Source organism: Motacilla alba, chromosome 3, assembly GCF_015832195.1.
Source record: "Motacilla alba alba isolate MOTALB_02 chromosome 3, Motacilla_alba_V1.0_pri, whole genome shotgun sequence".
In the NCBI taxonomy this organism is placed as follows: Eukaryota; Metazoa; Chordata; class Aves; order Passeriformes; family Motacillidae; genus Motacilla; species Motacilla alba.
In genome coordinates, this window is record NC_052018.1 from 69545815 (window position 1) to 69567503 (window position 21689).

At 36.0% G+C, this 21689-nt stretch overlaps 1 protein-coding gene across 1 annotated transcript in view; it reads left to right on the forward strand.

Moving 5' to 3' along the window:
- The window catches only part of LYST (lysosomal trafficking regulator), a 77556-nt gene that overhangs the window by 38238 nt on the left and 17629 nt on the right, over positions 1-21689 (forward strand). The window contains exons 18-38 of the mRNA XM_038130956.1: positions 583-756; positions 1016-1165; positions 1699-1836; positions 3559-3757; positions 4964-5095; positions 7198-7840; positions 8284-8461; positions 9350-9519; positions 10938-11168; positions 12074-12240; positions 12724-12876; positions 14062-14253; positions 14753-14931; positions 15919-16125; positions 17396-17572; positions 18042-18118; positions 19033-19221; positions 19956-20101; positions 20190-20286; positions 20938-20999; positions 21380-21435. Coding sequence (XP_037986884.1) covers positions 583-756; positions 1016-1165; positions 1699-1836; positions 3559-3757; positions 4964-5095; positions 7198-7840; positions 8284-8461; positions 9350-9519; positions 10938-11168; positions 12074-12240; positions 12724-12876; positions 14062-14253; positions 14753-14931; positions 15919-16125; positions 17396-17572; positions 18042-18118; positions 19033-19221; positions 19956-20101; positions 20190-20286; positions 20938-20999; positions 21380-21435 — 3717 coding nt within the window. The remainder of the gene's footprint in view (positions 1-582; positions 757-1015; positions 1166-1698; positions 1837-3558; positions 3758-4963; positions 5096-7197; positions 7841-8283; positions 8462-9349; positions 9520-10937; positions 11169-12073; positions 12241-12723; positions 12877-14061; positions 14254-14752; positions 14932-15918; positions 16126-17395; positions 17573-18041; positions 18119-19032; positions 19222-19955; positions 20102-20189; positions 20287-20937; positions 21000-21379; positions 21436-21689) is intronic.

Genomic DNA, 21689 nt, shown 5'->3' on the forward strand with positions numbered 1-21689 from the left:
TGACGTTTCATTCTTGTATATTTTTTAGTAAAAATACTAGTTGCTTTTGGGATTAAAGAATTGTAGAAAGCAAAGAGAGGGAAAGGATTCATGGTCTTCATCTATGAAATTGCTGGCCTCTTTATGGATAAAATAAAACTTCAATGTTAGACATTTACAGCTAGACTTAGTCCAGAACTTCAGGAACCTTTTTTTATAGCTTAAACACTTCAAAAAATACTTTTTTCAGGGCAAACAGTTGATTTTTACATTAGTGGCTCATGTATTTCACAACCTTGTTACTTTGTAGTATGGCAAGTACCTTCTACTTAAAATTTATTTAGAACGAATTTTTTTCTTTGAAAGGGATTCTTGTAATGGGACTTGTATTTCCTTAGCAGATCATAATTTAGCACAGTAGAAATTATCACTTCAGGTATAATATCTGAATGTACACACAGACAAAATTAAAGTTATATACATAATCTCAAATGCTTTAGAAGAGATTTAATCCACAAGTACTTATGTAGGAGTTCAACAAAGCTTTTTTCAAGATGTTTCTTTCCCACTTAAACTGTCTTTTTAAATTTGCCTTTTCCTCAGGTAGTAGAGATTAGCAGCTGTGAAGACACTCAAGCTTTAGCACTACAACTTATACTGTCTTTAACAAAATACAATCAACAGAGAATACAGGAGATGGACAACTGTAATGGTTATTCTATGATTCGTCGGGTGTTGATCAAACCAAAATGCATTGTTGGATTTTGCATGCTGAAGGTAAAGTCCTGTTCTAAACCTGATGTTTGGTTCAATATTAGGAAAAATCTAGAAACTTCTGAGATTTTTATTGTACATTTGACACTGTTTTTACAAAGGCAGAATAGTGATTTTGGAAGCAAAATTGGTGTTGGCCAGGTAGAAATATCTTCCCTATCGAGAGTATGCTGTCTTTCAAGATTTTAATTTTTGTATAGATGGGATAGAACAACTGTAGTGCTTTGTTTTGATACTCAAAAAAAATTCTCCCCTCTTTAAGACTCTCCTTGAAGGATGCTGCAGTGATGAGATTCTCTATATAAATGAAAATGGGCAATTCCAGCTTGACCCAGATTCGACTGCAGTTATTCAAGATGTCCAGTTGCTAGAAAAGCTGCTGCTTGACTGGAAGATATGGTCTAAAGCAAAGGTAAATACTTTAATTTTGGAAATGCTTCAGGCCTAAAAGTCAATATTTAAAAAAAAAATAGGTATTATCATGTCTGAAATTAATCTCTTCAGTTACGTGTCAGTAACTGGAGGAGCAGTAGTAGTTAATTAAATTCTGTAAATGTGCTGCATGCATATGATTTAATTGAATTGATAATTTTTTTTTGTGGAGAAACTAAGGACGACCTGTTTTCTCTTGGAGTTAAACTGTTGAAAATAACTATTCAGGGTTAATATAGGTTATAGGTTAAAACTGTTCAGGGGTAAAAATGTACAAAACTGATTTTAGACAAGTAATTTTTTTGTAGCCTAATCATTAAAACATGCTGAATTTTGTGTGAGTATGACTTCACTGATTAGTTTCTAATCTGTTCTGACTTAGCCACTTGTACTCATTTAGTCATCATCTTAGGTGTAAGACTAACTTGACTTTGTGTTTGTTTTTTTTTTTTCCTCAGCATGTAGACTCAGAAAGATACTTTTGAAGCTAGATTCCTGTTTTTTGTTTTTCAGCAAGGTGTTTGGGAAACCCTGCTAGCAGCTCTAGAAATCCTTATCAGAGCTAACCATCACCAACAGATGTTTAACATTAAACAGCTATTGAAAGCTCAAGTGGTCCATCACTTCCTGTTAACCTGTCAGGTCCTGCAGGTACTTCCACTCTGAAATCCTACTTTGTGCTTGGCAAATACTCGTTTATATTTGGGGAGGGTGGGGTAGAAGGGACTCCATTCTGTAGCAAAAGTTGAGTAGACTGTCCTCTGTGCTTCCAGGCTACTTCCATCTTCAGCAAGCATTGTTGCTGTAAACTGGTACAGTGCCCTACTGTGTGCTCCATTTACTACTGGGCAGGAGGGACAAGAGCTCGTAACCATCTGGTGTGATTTGGATATCTAGGCTCTAGGTTGCTTGCACAGCCATACACCAGCAGGAGCTGAAATGAACTGTCCCTTTTATACAGAAGGACCCGAGATGTCTCTTGCTGGTTCTTGTCTTTGTGACTGAAAGCCGGATACTGTGCATGTAGTGCAGGTCTGTGCTGTATCCCATCAGACCTAATGGGGCAGCCTGACTGCTGTGCTCAGTCTGAGCGCTCATCTCAAAATTTTGGTACAGTAGTAGCTTCTTCCCTGGCATGGAAATAGCCATGCCAGAAAGGACTTTAGAGAAATGCTTCAGTCCTTTGATAGACACTTGTTAAGAACATGATTTTGAAATGGTTTCCTGCTTAGAGTACATGTATCCATTTGTAAAAATAAGTATTGTAATTGCTTTTTCCTATACTCTTATTTTCTATCATACATTCCTTTTTACTTTGAGTTTTTCACTTCAGCACATAAAATGTATTTATTGGGTTTTTTCCTTTTCTAATGATTTTTTACAAAAATATTTCCCTTATCTGTAAATTTTTAGTTTCTTCATTTTTATGTGGTTTTCCCTACTTTTGGAACTTGTTAGTGATATAGGTAACTTCTCAAATTGTATATTAGTGCAAACACCTAGATACAGAATGTTTTGTAATATTTCTTCTGTCATTTTGCATATGGGGGAAAAAGTTATTTTCTTGATTAAAAAACTACTCAAATTGGTCAATGATTTGGCAATTTTGTAGGGACTGATGGAATAAAAGTGGAACTGTATAAGCCATTCTCTTTGGAAATACTTAAATTAACTTCATTTAATCTTTTCTCACAGCATTCTCAGTTAAGGTGCTCAGGTATTAAAAAATTAGGTAAATTTAGAGAAGTTGGAAAGAAAGAAGATAATCACCATGCTCACCTTTTGGCAGGGTTTCCCCGCCAGTTTCTTGAAGTTTTGTTCTAAAATCCATGTTCTTTTAATAATTTTTTTTCAGGTAGCTGTTGTTGAACTATATAGAATGCTTGATTTAGCTGAAATTATAAATATAGTTATAAATTAATCTCAAATGTGTATGTTCATAAAAATGGCTACTGAAGTGGAAATACAGACAACTCAGTGTGATATTCTTCAGAAGTTTATTAATATATTTGAATTACTAGCATTGGCAACTATTAATTTCTCTACAAATATGTAATCCAATGACAATAAACTATACTTTCAATGGTGATTCATGTTCTAAAGTTCCAGCATTTCATGGCAGGGCAATATAGTATGGAGAAGATGCTTGTTTTCCAAAAAATCAACTTGCATAACATATGTAATATTTGGTGCATGATGGACTGAGATAACATTCAGGACATACAGTAGCTTTTCTCATAATTAAAGAATACAGCTTTATTACTGAGCTTCTTTTCTTGTCTGTTCTACTACAGCATGACAAATAAAAAAAAAAGACAGTTTGTCAAATTAAAATTGCCAGTAGTTTACAGTTGTACTACTCTTTCTTTCTAGGAGCATAAAGAGGGACACCTTGCATCCCTGCCTCGGGAGGTTTGTAGGTCATTTGTGAAAATAATTGAAGAAGTACTTGGTTCTCCCCCAGACCTGGAATTGCTGACACTGGTCTTCAATTTCCTCTTAGCAGTTCACCCTCCCACTAATACATATGTTTGTCACAACCCTACCAACTTCTACTTTTCCCTGCACATAGGTAAATATGCCACATTTAGATAAACAATAAGGTAAAAATCTGGGAATAAACTAATACTTTAAAAAACCCTCTGTATTTTAATGACTATATATTAAAAATTACTGAACTGTTGGAACTTAATACTGTAAACTACTTTTACTTTTCTGAAACAGGTTACAGTTAGACTTTGTTTACTTGGAGAGCTTTCTTCTGTCTGTAGCCATAGATAATTTCTCTGGTGGTTATGCCTTTAACTTTCTTAAAGTTTGATGCTGCTAAATGGTATGCTTAAGTTTAGCTGCCTGTGTGGACATTTGCCTGTGGGCAAATTTAGAAAAAACCATCTAGCTTACCTGTAAATGGAATTTCTTCCGAAATCTGTATTTGGTCCTTTCTCCACTTCTACTTTCTTGCTTCCTGTAACTGAATTCCAAGAAAAATAAAGGACCCATGGAGCATTTTTTGCAACTGATGATTTGCACTGCAAGGCATCATTGTGAGGCACCATCAGTTCATTGCATACAAGCCACAGGCAGTGCCTGTGGGCTTTGAGGGTACCAGACCTAGAACAACAGCTGCTTTAATATATCTATACTGGATAATCATGTTGGCAAAATAATGGATTTGAGCTTTAAAAAAATATTTCTTTTTCTTCTTAAAAATGTGAAACAATGTACAGTTCATACTTTAAGATTAGCATTGTACAACCTAAGCTATAACTTAGGTAAACATGGAAAGCATCATCCAAGTTTGAAATATTTTCTCCTTTTGCAAATACCTGTGTACCTCAAGTTTTAGTGATCAGTTTCAAAGGCAGCACAGTTGTGTTTATCTGTATGTGTCCTCTAATACTAACTATTGTAAAATTCTGAGTAAGGGGAGAACGCATGCTTTGATACTTGAAGCCTTTTTAGGCTGTTTGGGAACAGCCACCTGTTTTTGACATGACAAAAAGTCAGTTGTCACTAGTTGTATGACTGCAAGGACTGTCTTTAAATGTAGTTGCTTTAGTACATCATAATTTTTTTATTGTTCTAAAGTAAATTTTGAAGTCATACCACTAAACCAAAAAGTGCTTTTTCTCAGTGTTTGGACTTGAGCGCTTCTCATTAGCCTCCAGTGGTCAGCTCCAAATGTAACCACCACTCACTACTGTGAGTCTAATTTATCAGCAATGCAAACATAAAAAGCTTTTATGTAACTTTTCCCCTTATCTTCTCTTTCTAGATGGCAAAATTTTCCAGGAGAAAGTTGAATCGCTTAGGTACCTGAGAAATTCCAGCAGTGGTGGGAAGTCAGTAGACAATTCTGCATTTGTGATTACATCTCCAACTGGATTTACAGCTTTGCCACTGGAAGGTAAAACAATACTGGAAAAACAAGGATGTTAAGACACAATCCTTTGGCAAATAATTAGAATGCCCTTAAGTGTTGCTTTCCCACAGGTATTTCTTACAGAGCTCCCCCTGTCCCTTGGAGCTCGATGCCTGAACAGCAGAGTAAGAAGGATGGAACTGAACATGCTACCTAAATTGCTCTTCATTCTAAAGTTGAAACAAATTGCCAGGCTTGATAGCTCAGGCTGTGAAACAAACCAGATAAGCAGAATCATTTCATTTGTTAAACAGATCTGCTAGAGATGTATGAGAGTGCCCTGACCAGGCAGCCGCTGAAGTAGTCAGCCATAAGCAGCTCTTATCTGGGTAGAGGGCACTAGGCTGATAACTTTTCTTTCTTTGTACAGAATCCCTAGCATCCACCCATATATTTCAGATCATGTGTGACTGGCTGTATTTTGGGTATCACAGTGTAATACCTTTTACAATTGATATCTTGTTGCTACTTTGTTTAGGAAAAGGAAATTGAGTTTTCAAGCACTGCTTCAGTTGAAACAAGTTTATTCAATTTTTTTTAGTTTTCCAGTAAAGAAGTGGTATGAAGAACATATCACAGTACTAAATAGTGTATGGAGTCAGTCCTTTTCCCCATATGGAAAATGTATGGAAACTCCTTCTAAATAAGTATTTTTAGTACTTCTTTATGTCAGTATTACCACATTATTGTTTTTGAACAGAGATTATTCATGTGTACCAGAGGAATACTCAACATAATTTTTTTGTGAAAATGTTTGAGTGTTTGTGATTCTTAATTTGAATTTATAAATTATACATTTACTCATATAAATTTGGATTATCTTGTATTTAATCGGGAACTATAATAGTGATAGGAGAAGGAGTAATGGGTACAAATTGAGAAGGGAAGTTTAGGTTAGATAGTAGGAAGAAATTTTTCCACTGTGAGGGTGGCAAGACACTGGAACAAGTTGCCTTGGGAGGCTGTGGATGCCTCCCCAACTCTGGCAGTATTCAAGACCAGGTTGGATGAAACTCTGAGCAGCCTGGTCAAGTGGCAGGTGTCCTGCCCATGGCAGGAGGTGCTGGGACTAGAAGATTTTAAAAGTGCATTCCAACACCTTAACACTGTATGATTCTATAAAATAGCAGAATTTGTATGTGTGTTAGCTAACCTGCTACCTGCATGTGGGTTTGCAGTTTGTTGATGCGTGTGAAGGCTTGACTGTAAGACTGCTGCAGCTGTGTAGGTCTCCCTTGTTGTGTGAAGACCAGCTTGGTCTGGCTGTGTTGGCACATGTATGTGTGTATGTATATTCATGTATTTCTTTCATATATTTTGTAGATTTCTCATAAAAAATACATTCCTAATGGATTGTCATTGCCTTAGTACTAACTAATGCATAGTTTTCAAAATACTTGTGAATGAAAAAATTCTCCTTTTCCTAGTCTAACAGGTAACTGCTTCTACCAGTCTGTATACAGACGTCTTTCTCTCTCAAAACTATATTTTGTTAAAGACTTGTAATATGCTCTGAAAGTTTGACTGTTTCAGGTCAAACTGTGCAGTTAAAAGCAAGCACTGGTAATTAAAACACATTGTTATTTGTTCTAAATTTGAAGTATGTGTAAAACCTTGGTGCAAAAGAGTTGCTGAGTAGTAGTTTGATGTCCACTGAAACACTGCAGATTGGACCACTTACACAAAGCTCCAAATAGAACAAGCTTCTTTATTTGACCCTGCTATGGGCAAGGATTCTGGTGTAGACACCTCCAGATGTGCCCTCCACCCTCCATGATTCTGTAAAAGTTCCTGCTGAGGGTTAGGTGAAAGAATCATAACTTAAATCTAGAAACTCCAGTATATTGGCAAAAACTACTTTGCATTTTGTTTCTTTCACATTTGTGACTTGCTAAATATATGACTGCATAATTGTTTAATATCTCTACTTTGATTAATCAAATCTGAGCTATGTTAGGCATTGAATCAGTTTTGCACATAAAATTAACTTGGGTCACAACAATTTTAAATAGGTGAGGAGTGTAACATTATTAGAAAATCTGGCTTTTAGTGTGAAAGGAATGCTTAAGATATCCTTATTTCTCTAGGGAGCACTTCCAAGGCTAGTGTACAGCAGAAGATAAGCTCTCAGGCACCTAGAAGGCTTTCTAAAAGCCTACCAGCATCACCTACTTCCTCACCCCAAGTTCATCGAAAAAGACTGACTCAAAGAATGGGAAGCAGTGTTGATGACCTGCAGATCCTTGGTGAGCGTGTCTACCTTGATCTTCAGGGTAGAATTGGTTTTGTAGAAAGTTCTGAAACTATAAAGAGAGTACAGGAAGAACTCTTCCTCAGCAGCTGTGAGTCTGCAAAAACAGTTTGTGACTCAGAGCTAACATCTGCCGAAACATTTGAGGATATTGCAAAAGAAGTAGAGTTATCTGAAAGTGCATTAGAGGGTAAAGAAGCTGATACAGACCTGAAAGGTAGTGAAGCTGCTGCTGGTGGTGGTGCAGCTGAGGCATCGCTGCGGCGTCCAGACAATCTGAAAGGACTGCCTTCATTTCAGAAGGGGCAGGGTAACTTTGCAGGGTTGGGTTTGGCGTTCTCTGTTCTTGGAGCATCATCAGCCATTGCTCGCTGGCCAAGCTTTGCTGACAAGAATGTTCTTCCTGAAGACTGGGACAGTCTTGCTTTTTCTTCACCTAATGAGAATACCCCAAAGCCATCTGAAAGCCCTGATGACAGGTAAGCACAGAAAATAATAAGTTTACATGAGCTTTGATTTCACAGTTCTTGCTCTTGATTAATCTTCCATAAAAATTCAAATTCTGAAAACTAAGGGAATGTTTTCAATGGCTGACATACACAAATTTATTAAGCTTTTAGTGTATAGAATGTTCTGTTGTTTCAGTTTTTGCTGTATTTACATAACAAATTTTAAAAGTAGGGATTTTTGCTATGTACGGGTAAAGTGGGAACTGCTAACAAAAAAGTAGTTCTGGTCAGTTTATCCTTTTTACTATCTGCCATCTAAAAAATAAGTGTTAATGAGGATTGGTAGTTAGGAGTATTGGAGAAATGATGTCTTCCAAATTTTTAACCTGAACCCTCTTTCTGTCCCTCAAGAATTTCATTTTTGCATTTTTTCATCTTTCCTGCTGTACTGAAACATATTCCTCTGTTTTCAGATGTGCAGAAGACTATCTTGTGCTTATCTGTTGCGGGTTGTATGATCTCTTGCGTGGAGTTCTCCTAATCCTACCAGATATCATGCTAGAAGATGTGATGGACAAACTTATTCAACCTGATTATCTTATAGTTCTGGTGAACCACCCATCTCCTCTCATACAACAAGGAGTCATTAAAGTAGGCCTATATCAGTTTTCTCCTAAAAAGATGTGAACCATTATGGTTAACATGTTGGAAATGTGGTGGGGTTTTAATATTTTTGTTTACCTTTCTTCAGTTTTCTGCATTTATTTCTGAGTTTTAAGATAAGTTTTCACCCTATGGGTTAAAAAAAAAGCCAAAAAAACCCCAAAAACCAAGCAAATCACAAAGCAACATAAACACAGACTTTTTGAATAGATAAATACAGTCCCTAATGTAAGCCAAAGGTTTTAAGAACTTATTGATAGCATTACCATTGTAAATGGAAGCAACAATGCAGAAAGTCAGTGACACAAAACATGATGCAGTGTGTAAAAGTGCTTGCACTTTGGTTTGACTTGTAAAAGAGTTGACTTTGAGTTATTCTGAGGAGTCATCCACGCATTTGTGGACTGAAGATGGACTTGAGGCTTCAAAGTGTTTTCAGAGACTTTTGCAGTATTAAGGACGGTGTTTCTGTATGATTTTATTATGTAGATAAAAAAAACTTTGAGTAGATTTCTATTTTAATTTGAGAAAGAATAAGACTGTATGGCTTTATTGAGAACAAATGTCATGCATGTATTTGCATGCATACTGAACTGTAAGCTTGGAGAAATGTAAAAAGTTTGAGTATTTATGTATGCATTTGCTAACTGTTGTTTGATTTCATCTGCTCCAAACTTGATGAAAAATGTATTCAGATCAAAAATATATGATCAAATATTGATTGTAACAAGGGCATTGTAAATTGCAGCTGCAATAGTATAATTGATGTTTGCAATCTTGAATTTTAAAAATTTCAATGACAGATAACAATTTCACTTTCAGGGCAGTTATATTAAATGTTTCATTCTTACACCATAATTATGCATTTATTTTTAGTTGTTGGATGCATATTTCAACAGAGCAAGGAGGGAGCAGAAGGAAAAATTCTTAAAGAATCGTGGCTTTTCTTTGCTAGCCAACCAGCTGTATCTTCATCAAGGCACTCAGGAAGTTGTAGAATGCTTTTTGGAAATGCTTTTTGGCCGCTCTGTTGGCTTGGATGAAGAGTAAGTAATGCTGTGCTTTTATGTCCTGTAACAATATGTGAGTTACGAGCAGTGCACTCTGCCGGTCAACAACCATAAAAAAACTATTCAAAACTATTTTGGTATGTTTTGCTTGTTTAACATTGAAATGTATTAAAATCCTTAGGGCTATTGTGTGGCCCTTAAAGCTGTTTGTAAGCAACTTCATCTGATGGAGGCTCTCAGCAGGGATCTTGTAAACCCTCAGACTTTCCAGTGCCTCAGAGGCCTTGAACTCAAATGTCATGTAATCAGTTTAACTCTCTCTGTCTCTGATCCTACATGAAACTGATTGGTATCCTTAAAAGTTTTAAATAGTAGTCATTAGACTTCTTCTCTTGGATTTTGGTAGGTAATTAAAGAAAAATCTTGATGCCACAACTGCTTCTTTGTCTTGGCTCCAGATTTAAATGGCTGTCTCTTTTAGGGAAAAATCCTAGAGATACACCATTTTCATGAGCTGAAGAGCCACCTTATATTGACAGAAAAGAAGATTACCTTTAAGCAGACAGCTATATAAGTAAATGATTTTTTTTTTAGAATTAGTCTGACTACTTAATGCTTGTACAGAAATCACATGTGTAAATATAATGATTGAAAAAATCTTGCAAAAAGTTCCTTCTCAATTGCTGCCTCTGCAGGATTTGCAGCCAAATTACTTTTGCCTCTTGACCTGATCTTCACCTTTCAAAAACTATTCTTGTTCAACTGCAATATTTAGTCATGGCTGCTTAATTTGTCCTAAGGCAGAGAACTGTTACTTCTTCAGGATTTATATGGGGCTGGAAAGATAATTCTAATGTTTAATGTCTCAAGTTTTTAGGATTGTGTGTAATAGTCATATGATGGGCTGATAACCTTATATAGTAATGCAGTTTCTTAGTGCACAAATAAAACAAGGTCTGAAGCACTGCTTTGAATTCTGCAACCACTATAAGCCAGGTGCCAAACTTAATTAAACCTCAGCAGTAATGGATATAGCACATCAAACCTGCTGCCAGTCACTTTGTTATTGTTACAGTGATGACAAGCTGTATCTGTTCTCTTGATAGTGTCTATGTTAGTTGTAATAGTGACATTGGAAGGTGATGCCTGATTAAAAACTCCTCTATTTTCATGAAGTCCATATTGTAGACAGTTGGTAGTTAGCTGAAGCATCAGATTTACGTTGTAGGCACTTTTTTACTATTTAGGCATTTCTTTGTGGCTCAATTAAAAGTTTATTTTTCTCTCATTGGATTTTTTAGTATATATGTATTGTTACTAGAATGAAATGTAGGAAATTACAATGGACATCTTTGCCAGAATACAAACATATGATACATAACTGGTATTCCAGGTGTCTGTACTGTTATCAGATTGTTCTTTAAGATGCCATTTACTTGTATTTCTGTTAACAGATTTGATCTGGAAGATGTCAAGAATGTTGGACTCTTTAGAAAATGGTGTGTTATTCCTGTTCTGGGTCTAATAGAGAACTCTCTCTATGATAACGTTTTGCTGCATAACTGCTTCTGTCTCCTACTGCAAATCATAAATTCCTGCTCAAAAGTTGCAGACCTGCTGCTTGATAATGGTTTGCTCTATGTGTTGTGTAATACACTGGCAGCTCTCAACGGACTGGAAACAAAGTGAGTATTGTTTCTGTTGGTATCAAATATTCTAGGCACAGCCTTATGGCTAGTAAGAAATTACTGTATTGCATTTTTTGTACTTTTCAAAATTATCAGAGAGCATGTACAAGATACTGGGTTTGAGGTTTTCAACTTTATACCTGTAAGTTAATGTTTTATCAGTTCAAATAGTGGAACATAAAATGTTCTTTCCATACCTTAAACGCTCGAGTGAAATGACATTTTAAAATGCAAGTGTGTCACACTGTCTGCACTTTCAATGCTTTTCTTAATAAAGCTGAACAGTAAGATAAAGGCCCAGGAAATGGTATCATTCTACTGTCTCTATGGCCAATATCAAAACTGAAGAAAAGTCTCTCCTGTAAATATGATTTAATATTTGAGATTTTGAGTAACTTCAATGACTTTATTAGCAATAAAGATTCTGTACTTTAAAAAAGATTATACAGGGAACAAAGGGGAGACAGGGTTTTGTTATTTTATTTCATTAGTTGGTATCTTGAATAAATGGAAAGGTTTTCTTTTTAACTCAATATATTTTGTTCAGCATAATTACAAAATGAGATTGTCCTGATACTTTTTTTGAGAAATATAGGATTTCAGACTTGTTCTTTAACTTAAAAATCTGATAGTAATACCACATTGCTTTTCTAATAAAACTGTGCTGCACTCAACATTAGAATGCCTCAAAAATTTGCAGGCATCCAATCTGCCAAAGTTAACACTAAAGAAATGTCTTGAGTTATAATGTTCTAGTCTTCAGCAGTGATATTTTTATATAAAGTACAACAAAATATTAGGTGCAGTTGCCAGAAGTAGCAAGGGGAATAATCATGTGTCTTGTTGAGAGTTACAATCTACTAGAATTGTCATGTTTCTGGTAACTACAACTTTGTTTGCAGCATTCCCTTGAATGACTACAAGTTACTTGCATGCGATATACAACAGCTACTGGTAGCAGTTGCAATTCATGCCTGCAGCTCCTCAGGTTCTCAATATTTTCGTGTTATTGAAGATCTCATTGTGCTGCTGGGTCATCTCCAAAATAGTAAAAATGCAAGGATGCAAAGTAAGTTGTCTGCTAATTTTTGGGGTCATGGGACTGGAAAAGTAAATCCCTTCCCCACTTTTTTTTCTGTTTTCTGTTTGTTATTCCTGCTGAGGGAGAAGGGGGAGTTTTCTGGTGATGAATCTTTCTCTTCTAAGTGGTTCTCAAATTAGTAGTTTCCCTTAGGAGCCTGCCTTGTGGTCAAGAATTGTGTACTGCTAATCTGAAAAAACAGTGACTGTAAAAGTTCTTTAAGGATATTTAAATGAAAACGTTCTGCACAGTTTCCTTTAGCTTGTTTTAGAGTGATCAAATTCAATGACTTTTCTGTGACAACTCATTTCTGTAGTGTCTGTATCTATGGCATAGTGAAGTGAATTTGTGTGACTCCTGTGGTATCTAGAGTTTTGTAGCTCTTGACATATGTCGTGGTTTGACTTGTTACAAACATCTGGTAAAAATTCCTGAAGATGTCATGGACACTTTGTATGCCTCTCTCTCTAGATATGGCAGTTGTTCTGCAGTTGAGAGTTCTTCAAGCAGCCATTGAGTTAATAAGAACCACAGCAAGCCAAGATGCTCAGGAGCAGGCCAGTTCAGCCCCGGCACCCTCGGCACCACATCGCGCAATGTTTCAAAAGCGCAAAGGCATCGCGGGTGAGTAGCACAAGTGTGGCATTCTCGTGCTTGCTCCTGTATGTATTACTTGATGATTCCATGGTATTACCACCTCTGGGGATCCTCTTAAATTCACAAGTTGCTTAGTAAAGATGTTTTTAAAGTAATTTGTAATGCTTGTAATAGCCAACCTCACAGTAAGTTAATGGCAAAATCAAGGTAGTGCTTGTAACTAACACAGCTAGTTACAAGTGTGATGTGGGGATTGCTTTGTTGCAAAACTTTTCATTAGAGACCATCCTGAAATAAATACCTGCCACTCCAAATTTATACTTTGAAGTGCCACTGTGGTTGTATTTTTAAAAACTGTGTTGAGTTCTAGCTTTAGTAGTAATACTTTCCCTGTATTTGATAGCTAGTCAGTCCTTCTGTAAAGGTTTTGGAGTTGGATGTAAGTTGATTTTGTATGTTTCTTATGAATAAAGCTGCATTAAAGACTTCACAAAAGATACAGTTTAATAACCTGGCAAACACTTATTTCCTCTTTACTATGGGAATGTTTCTCTTGATGGTCAGCTTTTGAGACCCCCTCTCCATCAACATAGTGAAATATTTTATATATGTGTTCAGTACAGTGAAAATGTTTTTATATTAGTGAACTTGGTAAAGCACTAAAGGTAAATAAAAATAGTTGTTTCTAAAAGAAGGAAGTACAGTCAAGGCCTCCGAGTTCATTTCAAGGAAATTCTAAGGAATATTCTTGTAAGTTAGATACTGTGCTTCTATTAGTGTCAATAGGTATGGTACAAAATGTGTTTGCTGATATGTCTGGCTCATCATTTGTGCTGATGAACCCACTCTGCAATATGGAAGATTTTCTTCTATCACTAATTTTTAATCATTTGTCCTATTTATACAATAAAAACAGGAATAAAAGTAGTGAGTTTGAATGTTTAGCAAAAAATATGGAAGTCATACAGTAAATCTGATCTTGAGATTAACTCATTTCATGGTATTACTTATTATTTTAAATTTATATATTTATTCTCAAAAAGCCTTAAAAATTAAAAATAAGAGACAAACACCCAATGTTCCCTTTGATACTGATACATTTCAAATGTTTGTTTCATTAAATGATGTGAAATCTTTGGATTAAAGTAGTTGCTGAGTGATGGAGTTTTTGTGCATTTTAGTTGAATTCTATTCATGCTTCTCTCCTTAAAGGTTCCAGGAAGTTTTCACTTGCTCAGTCTGATGCTCTCCTGGTGAAAATGCGCTCACTAGCAAGTGAGGAATTCAACATGATGATGCAGCGGAGAATGAGCCAAGAAAATCCTGTGCAAGCCACTGAGTCTGAGTTTGCACAAAGGTTACAGAGGCTGACTGTTTTGGCTGTTAACAGGCTCATTTATTTAGGTAGGATTTCTTTTTGGTTTGTTTCTGTTTTGATGAAAAATGAATTCTTGCTTTTGGAATGCTGAAGTGTTAGAGAGGAAAGTTGTTGTATTGACACGAGTTTAATGGATTTAGCCATAAAGCATTGTTCTCTATGATTTGTCTCTCAGTATTATGTAACTGGCAATCTGGGTAATGTTTTTATCTGAATGAACTGAACAAGTTGTTTTATTTCTACATTAGTCCGTTCATCTGTTAACTGCCTGAATTATTACATGAAGATTTAACTGCCAAAGGGAGCATCTGCTCTCTTAAATGCAATTTTTCTATGAAATGGCATACATTGGTTAGCAAGACTTGATGACTTTGAGAGCTAGTTCAAATTCTGCAAAAGCAAGAGAGAGTGTAAGTATGGTAAATATATCAGTAAAGGCAGTATTTGATATAATGCCAACTAACAGTTTGTAGGATTGTCTTGCTTGAGATAGTACTGATCAATATGTACCTCTTAAAATTTAAGCCTCTACTGAAGAGTGCCTTGATGTGCTGGGTATAACAGAAAATACAAGTCAAAGCAGACTTTCAACATCCCAGCTGGAAGTTCCCGAAGAGGAAAGCCAGCAAGAACTGACTAGCAGAATAAATCCTTTTCTTAAAGAAATGATCAAAATGTTGGTGGAAGGAATCAAAGTATCCATTGTAAGTAATTAGATGCTATCCACATTAAAGCATATTTCATAAAGTTCCTATATTTGGAACTTTCATGCATAGTATATTCTGTTCATAAATGCTTTTCTTACTGCCTCTGTCCATTCAACTATGGCATTAAAAACTGTGGCTTCCCAGTTACTTTGCAGTTGTAAAATAAAAAATGGATCTGTTCTGATTTTTACCTTTACATTAGCAAAATTCTTCTTGAACAAGAACGCAGAACTTAAATAGACTTTCTTGTACTATGAAAATTTGTTTGGTCTCTTAAACTTCAACGTTTAGGTTTGCTGAAGCCTATAAAACCAGATCTTCTGTGCATCCACAGGTGGTGGAGACTTTTTGAGTAGTTTGTTCATAGTATATTTTAGATTTGAGAAGGAGAGCTTTGTCTTTTCTCAATTCTTAATAAAGCGGTGAAAGTCTTGTAACATACAGCTGTTAGCTTGTCAGCATTTCCCAGGCAATCAGTTTTTGCTTGGATAATACAAAGTGTGTTATTACGCTTCCTTAGGTCATCTTGGTAAAAGCAGTTCTACCTAATTTGATAGCTTGGAAAAAAAATACATTTGATTGGTGTATTATCTTTCTATTGTGCCATATTTGTACTAATTTTCAAGGATGGAAAGTTGCTTCTTGTGAACACACACACCTCATTCTAATGCCTGGTTTCTAATCTTTTGAGGTAATCCATTCTTTTGAGGTAATCCATTCAGAAAAGTGGCGAGTAATGTAAAAGGGCTGTTGATTAAAATGAGCAATAAAAAAGCCCTCTGGTTTTTAAATTCTCTACATTACAATTTTCACTTTCTGGATTGTTTTAGTAGAATGCCTTTTAACCCATAATAATAATCACTATACTAAACCAAAACACCTATAACGGTAGATAAAACTTTGTCTTTTGATAGAAAAAGATTAAAAACTTGATAGAAGAAAGTCTTAATCCTGTGATATTAAAAAGTTGTCCCTTTTACTTAGGGCACCGGCAGAATGAGCACTCCAAAACAGCAGTGGAACAGAATCCTCTTGTTATGTAAGGACACATTCCGTACGCAGCTTGGGAGGCTTCTCGTGCATAGTTTGTCTCCTGTAAGCCCTCTGCAGGAGAGGAAGCAGGCTTTGGAGATAGCACACGAAGTAAACCAGCAAGAGATTTTGCGTGACTGTCTTAGCCCAACTTTGCAAGTAAGCTCATGAGTTTTTGAGAGAAGTTTGTAAAACCTATATTCAATTTTTTGTCTAGATTTTATAATTATTTAGAACTGTATGTAGCAAGTTGTTCACTGCTATTTGCGCAATGTTTGTTGACTGACAATTGTCATACAAAACACCTGTGTGTACCTCTGCAATTGCTATCCTGTCTTGAGGACAGATAGAGTTAAGGCTGGGTATGTTGGTGCTGTTCTGCATTAAATATATCCCCTGTGCTGTGCAGAGACAAAAGGTGATACTAGTTTTAACATGAAGGATTTTACTGAGAAAGCTAGGAATTAACATGCCCTAAAAAAACAAATTGAGGAAGGAATTATCCTTGGTGTGGAGCTCTTAACTGCAGATTTCCTGAAGCTTGTAAGAATTGATTGCAACTAGATTTTAAGAAGCAGCCAATCCTCAACCAAAGCAGTACTCTCTTTTCTTACTCAGCCTTTATTAGATATTAAAGTGGAATTGTGTATTGCATGTTGTTAAGTTAAAAAGCTGAATAGGCTCTCCCTGCTTTTCTGAGTTTGTCGGAAGAAAGCTTCTAATGGTGCTATGTTAGTGCCAGCTTGGAAGCAATCATTTCTTTCCGTCACAAGGAGAAATTAGGTAGGAATGTTGCAGTTGGAGATCTTCAGGGACTGTGAGAATGAAATGAAAGACATGCCACAGATTGAGTCACTGTATACTAAGGAGAAAAAGTATTTATTGGATTAGTTTATGGCACTCACATATTTCTGATTGCATATACATTATTCAAATAAGTTTTATCAGGTAGAAAAGAGCTGACGTAATAGCAATGGCTTCTGTGTGGGAGTGTCATGTTGAGTCCGTTTATGACTTATGTCTGCTTAACTTTATTATCTGTCACCTCTAATTTGATTAATCAAGTGAGATGTAGTGTTCTTGGCATGCAAAATTAGAAGTCTCTGGCACATATATCCTGAAGTATAAATAAGGGTGCAGGAGCTGAGTACTGGGGGAAGAAACAGTTTTCTTGCAAGCCATTTGAAAAGTCACAAGATGCTGGGGCAAATTTTACCATGTAAGGATAAAATTCAGCATGTTTTTCTAGTTTCATAAAAGTTTATCTTTAACCAATAAAGCTGTCTTTTTCTTTAAATTAGAGAATAATTAGAAGAAATCTACACCGTCTGACTAGAAAAGGGAATAAAAGTGGAGGGGAAAATATTGCTCGGTGTTGTGGAAATGAACATGACCATATATTCTCCTCTTCCTTCTTTTCATCTTCTAGCATGGTCCTAAATTAGTGCTCTATTTGTATGAGTTAATGCACAATCACAGCGATGGAATGACCAAAGAACAACAAAGAGCAGCAGGAGACTTAATGAATGCACTGAAAAGTTGTGGCTATAAATGCATTCCCCTGAGCCCAAGACCAAAACCAGATTTAATAAAAGCTTTGAAAGAGGTTTGTGAATAAAAACTTTGCTTTAAAAAATGGGTGTGTTTGAGACAGTTGTCTTATATAGGATCAGAGTTTAACTGCAGATTGTGGTGTTCTTTGGTGGATGGCTTATGCTTTTGGGAATTCTAGTTGGGTTCTCAATATTTCTGTCACATTCTCTCAACTCTTCACAGCAAGCTCACAAGCTTCTTAAACATATTTAATCCAGAGGAAGATGAGAGTTCATAATAAGTTACTAGTATCTCTTATTTTCAAGAAAATAATTTTTCATTTCTTGCAAAGAGAAAATTTATAAATAAATATAATAAAATGGCAGTAACTGAAATGAAGCCTTGCTGGCTTTAAATGCTGTGAAGATATCAGTTGAACAGTTTTGTCACTCTTCCTTTTTAAAACTGGCATACCCTTTAGCCTCCCCTTCCTTATTTTGTCCATCTGAGAAAAGAAAATAATGTGTTAAACTTCTGTTCAGGATCAGAAGAAATATGAGATGGAAGAAGGTGTAAACAAAGCTGCTTGGGAGAAGACAATGGCTAATAATCGGCAGAAGTAAGTACCTTAGAGGGGCTGCAAGAGCTTCAAGAAATGTTCTCTGTTCAGCGCTTCCCATTGTAAAGTTGCCTCTATGAAAATGGATGGGGTTTTTTTCAAGTTAACAGCATCAATAGCTTTTTAGGCTTTTAAGTATGGTGTTATAGGCATATGCATTTTGGTAGGTTGTATAATAAATGGCATTTTCTGAACCTCGGTACTGAACTGTTTTTTTGCACATTTGGCATTTCACCCTTAATTTTATGGCTATTGCATCTGTCCAATCACCTCTCCTGTTGCTGTGGTCTGTGCAATTAAGTGTCCCTGCAACTAACCCTGGTTTTCAATAAATGAAATACTGTATTCAGTATACAATTTGAATATTTTTGTGAGCTATGCAGACTACTGCTCCTTGGTGTAATTGTAAATTTCAGTACATTGTGGTAGATTGAGTTTTCCATTCATTTAAATTTCAGCTTTGCCATGAAATCAGATTTGAGATGCACACACAATGTGCTTTAAAGTAGGCAAGTGCAGTAGTTGTAAAGGTCAGCTTAGTCAAGTTCATGCAGCCAAGTGTTAAGACTTTGTTTATGTTGAATGATTTCAGAGATTTAATCAGTGGGTAATTAGTGTCCTTACTCCAGATTTTTATCATCATGAGTATACATTAATTAGTCAAGCACGTTAATAAATAGCCATTGATCTTCTGACTGGCTTGTCTTGTCTTTGGCCAAAATTATTGGGTTTTTTGATGGCTAAGAAGCAGAAGGTATTCATGAATCTCATTATGTAGGCTAAGTGGTTCTGCATCCACCGTAACAAGAACTCTACATATCTACTGCCAAACTGAATGTATTTTATGAGGAGTTTTGATCTTTCCCTTTTCAGTGTGTTTATCTGGCATTTTAAAACACAACTGTTCTCCTCAGTCTCTTTCAGCGTCTAGAGACAAAGTCTAAAGACATTTCTAAAATAGCTGGAGACATCACACAAGCTGTGTCACTGTCACAAGGAATGGAAAGGAAGAAAGTAATCCAGCACATCAGGGGGATGTATAAGGCAGAGCTGAGTGCCAGCAGACATTGGCAGGAACTTGTTCAGCAGCTTACCCATGATCGGTGAGTTTTCTTATCTCGGGGAAAAAGTGAGAGCGACTTGATGCCTGACATGTGCTCCTCATTCTAATCAGAGGCATATGAAATGGGGATTATACTAAAATTAGAATTACTTTTGCTAACCATCTGATAGTTAAACTTGTGAAAGACTTGACTTATTTTTTTACCCTATCCTTTAGGGTCAGTAGCCAAATAGTATTTCTATCCCATTTAGACAGTTTTTTTCATGATAGACATTTTGCTGTGACTAATACAATGAAGAGTGTCCTAAAATTTTCATATCTTGCACCACATAGATGGAGTAAAAACACATTTTTGGTATAATGTTACTCACATTAGTATCTAGATATTCTGTTCACTAAATAGTGTAGAACAAAGGATGTTAATGTTGATAAGAAACCAAACTAGGGAATCTTCACCGCTGCAGAACTAGTATTATCTCATGTTTGCAGCAGCACAATTTTCAAAATAGTATTGGATACATTGTGTTGCTGTTTTCATTAGAGTGAGTAATTTCAAGAACAGTCTTACAGTAGCAGCTTGTGAAAAGTCATTCAGTGGAATAGCTCATGAAAATAAACTAGAGAATTCAGTCTTTTAATACTTTTTCAGAAATAATTGCCCAGTGTACTTCTGCGCAACTTCTGTCCTGTTACTTGTTAAAGAAGAGCAGAATTTATAAGCACATACACTGCCTCTGCTGCCGAACTCCTGACAAATCTTTTTTTTTTGGTCAGAGCACTCTGGTATGACCCAGTCTATTACCCAACTTCTTGGCAACTGGATCCAACAGAGGGCCCAAACAGAGAGAGGCGTCGTTTGCAGAGATGCTACCTAACAATTCCAAACAAATACCTTCTTCCAGACAGGCAAAAACAGGAAGGTAATTAAAACATTCTCAGTGCTGAATGCAGCATAATGTCTGAATTGTAGTGACTGTTAGTAGCTTCTTATTTGTGATGTCTTTATAGGTGTGATAAAAACTCCATTGTCTTACTTATTTGAAGACAAAACACATTCTTCTCACTCCTCTACTGTAAAGGACAAAGCTGCAAGTGAACATATAAGGTACGTTTTGGATAACTCGTGTTTCCTATCTTTTCCCAGTCAAATGAAATAGCTGTGTAAAAACCATTTTTTTCTTATCTTAAAAAACATTTTTTAAAAAAATTAAGTGGGAAATGAGACCAGTGTCAGAAATACTAGGCATTTTGCTTTACTTAAAAGCAAAAGATTAGAGCTACCAAATAGCATCTGGTGTGCTGTGGATAGGACCTGTGGGATAACCTGATGAGATCTCTTATTTTTGCTTAGTAGCACTGCCTGTCCTAGATATCTAAGATCTGGTAGGTCTTTCCATCAAAGTTCAAAAGCAAATTGTCTTTCCATCCTCTCTGCTTTTATCACTGCATTACTCAGCTCTGCAGTTACGTCAATTTGCCACCTGTTACAGGCACTAATAGAGCCTAAAATAACTGCAGAGATTATGCAAAGAAATAAGTACAAATATACTTATAAGCAAGTCTAGAAAGTTGAAGTTCTGTTTCTTTCCCTCTTCGGGATATGAGCCATTAGTTGTGTTGTTGGACAGTTTTTCTTCAGCTGTAACCTTGGAGGCTGTTTGGTTTAGGTTGGTTTTAGGTCTGCCAAAAGGTACATAAATCCATAAGGATAGGCATCTCCATAATCCATAAGCATTTCTACTTTGAAATATTTCAGAGTTAATCGAAGATGTGTAAGTGTAGCACCTTCTAGAGAGACTGCTGGTGAACTGTTGCTAGGTAAGTAGAATTTTCATTCTTTAAAAATACATTTTCGGTGTATTTACTATATAAATACAGTAAGAGTCTGCTGTATATATAAACCTGGCTAATTTTTATAAGTAATCGAGCTGTTGCCTAACTTTGTGGATTACATACTTTATAGATCAATTTTGCCTTTCTTATCTACTGTTTTCATGAGTGCTGTTTGAACTACCAGTAAGTTTTAAGATCTGCAGACCACTTGCTAAAAGATGTGGAATCATAAATTGTATTTCTGTCAAGTACTGTCTTGCCCCAGGTACTATTCTTAGCATTCCTAACTCATGACCACTGTTTATATAACCCAAAGATGCATTGTGCAATATCATGTACCTTTTTGTAACTATTTTTTGCTATAGGAAAATGTGGCATGTATTTTGTTGAAGATAATGCTTCAGACACAATTGAAAATTCGGTAAGTGTTAGAATATATTGTCCAGCTTTAGTTTTTCCAAACCCTGGCCATGAATAGCTTTCTTCCTCAGCAATTTCAGTGGCAGTAGTGCTAGAGTTACAGATCTCTGGATAAAGCTAGGCAAACTGATTAGTTTGGTTTGTGTTGCTTCTGTTAACCCTGGCTATGGAATTGGTGGTGATAGAAGAAAACAGGAAAGATGTGGAACTGGGAGTGAGGTACAGGTGATGTGAGAGGCTTCTGCACCTTGCCAT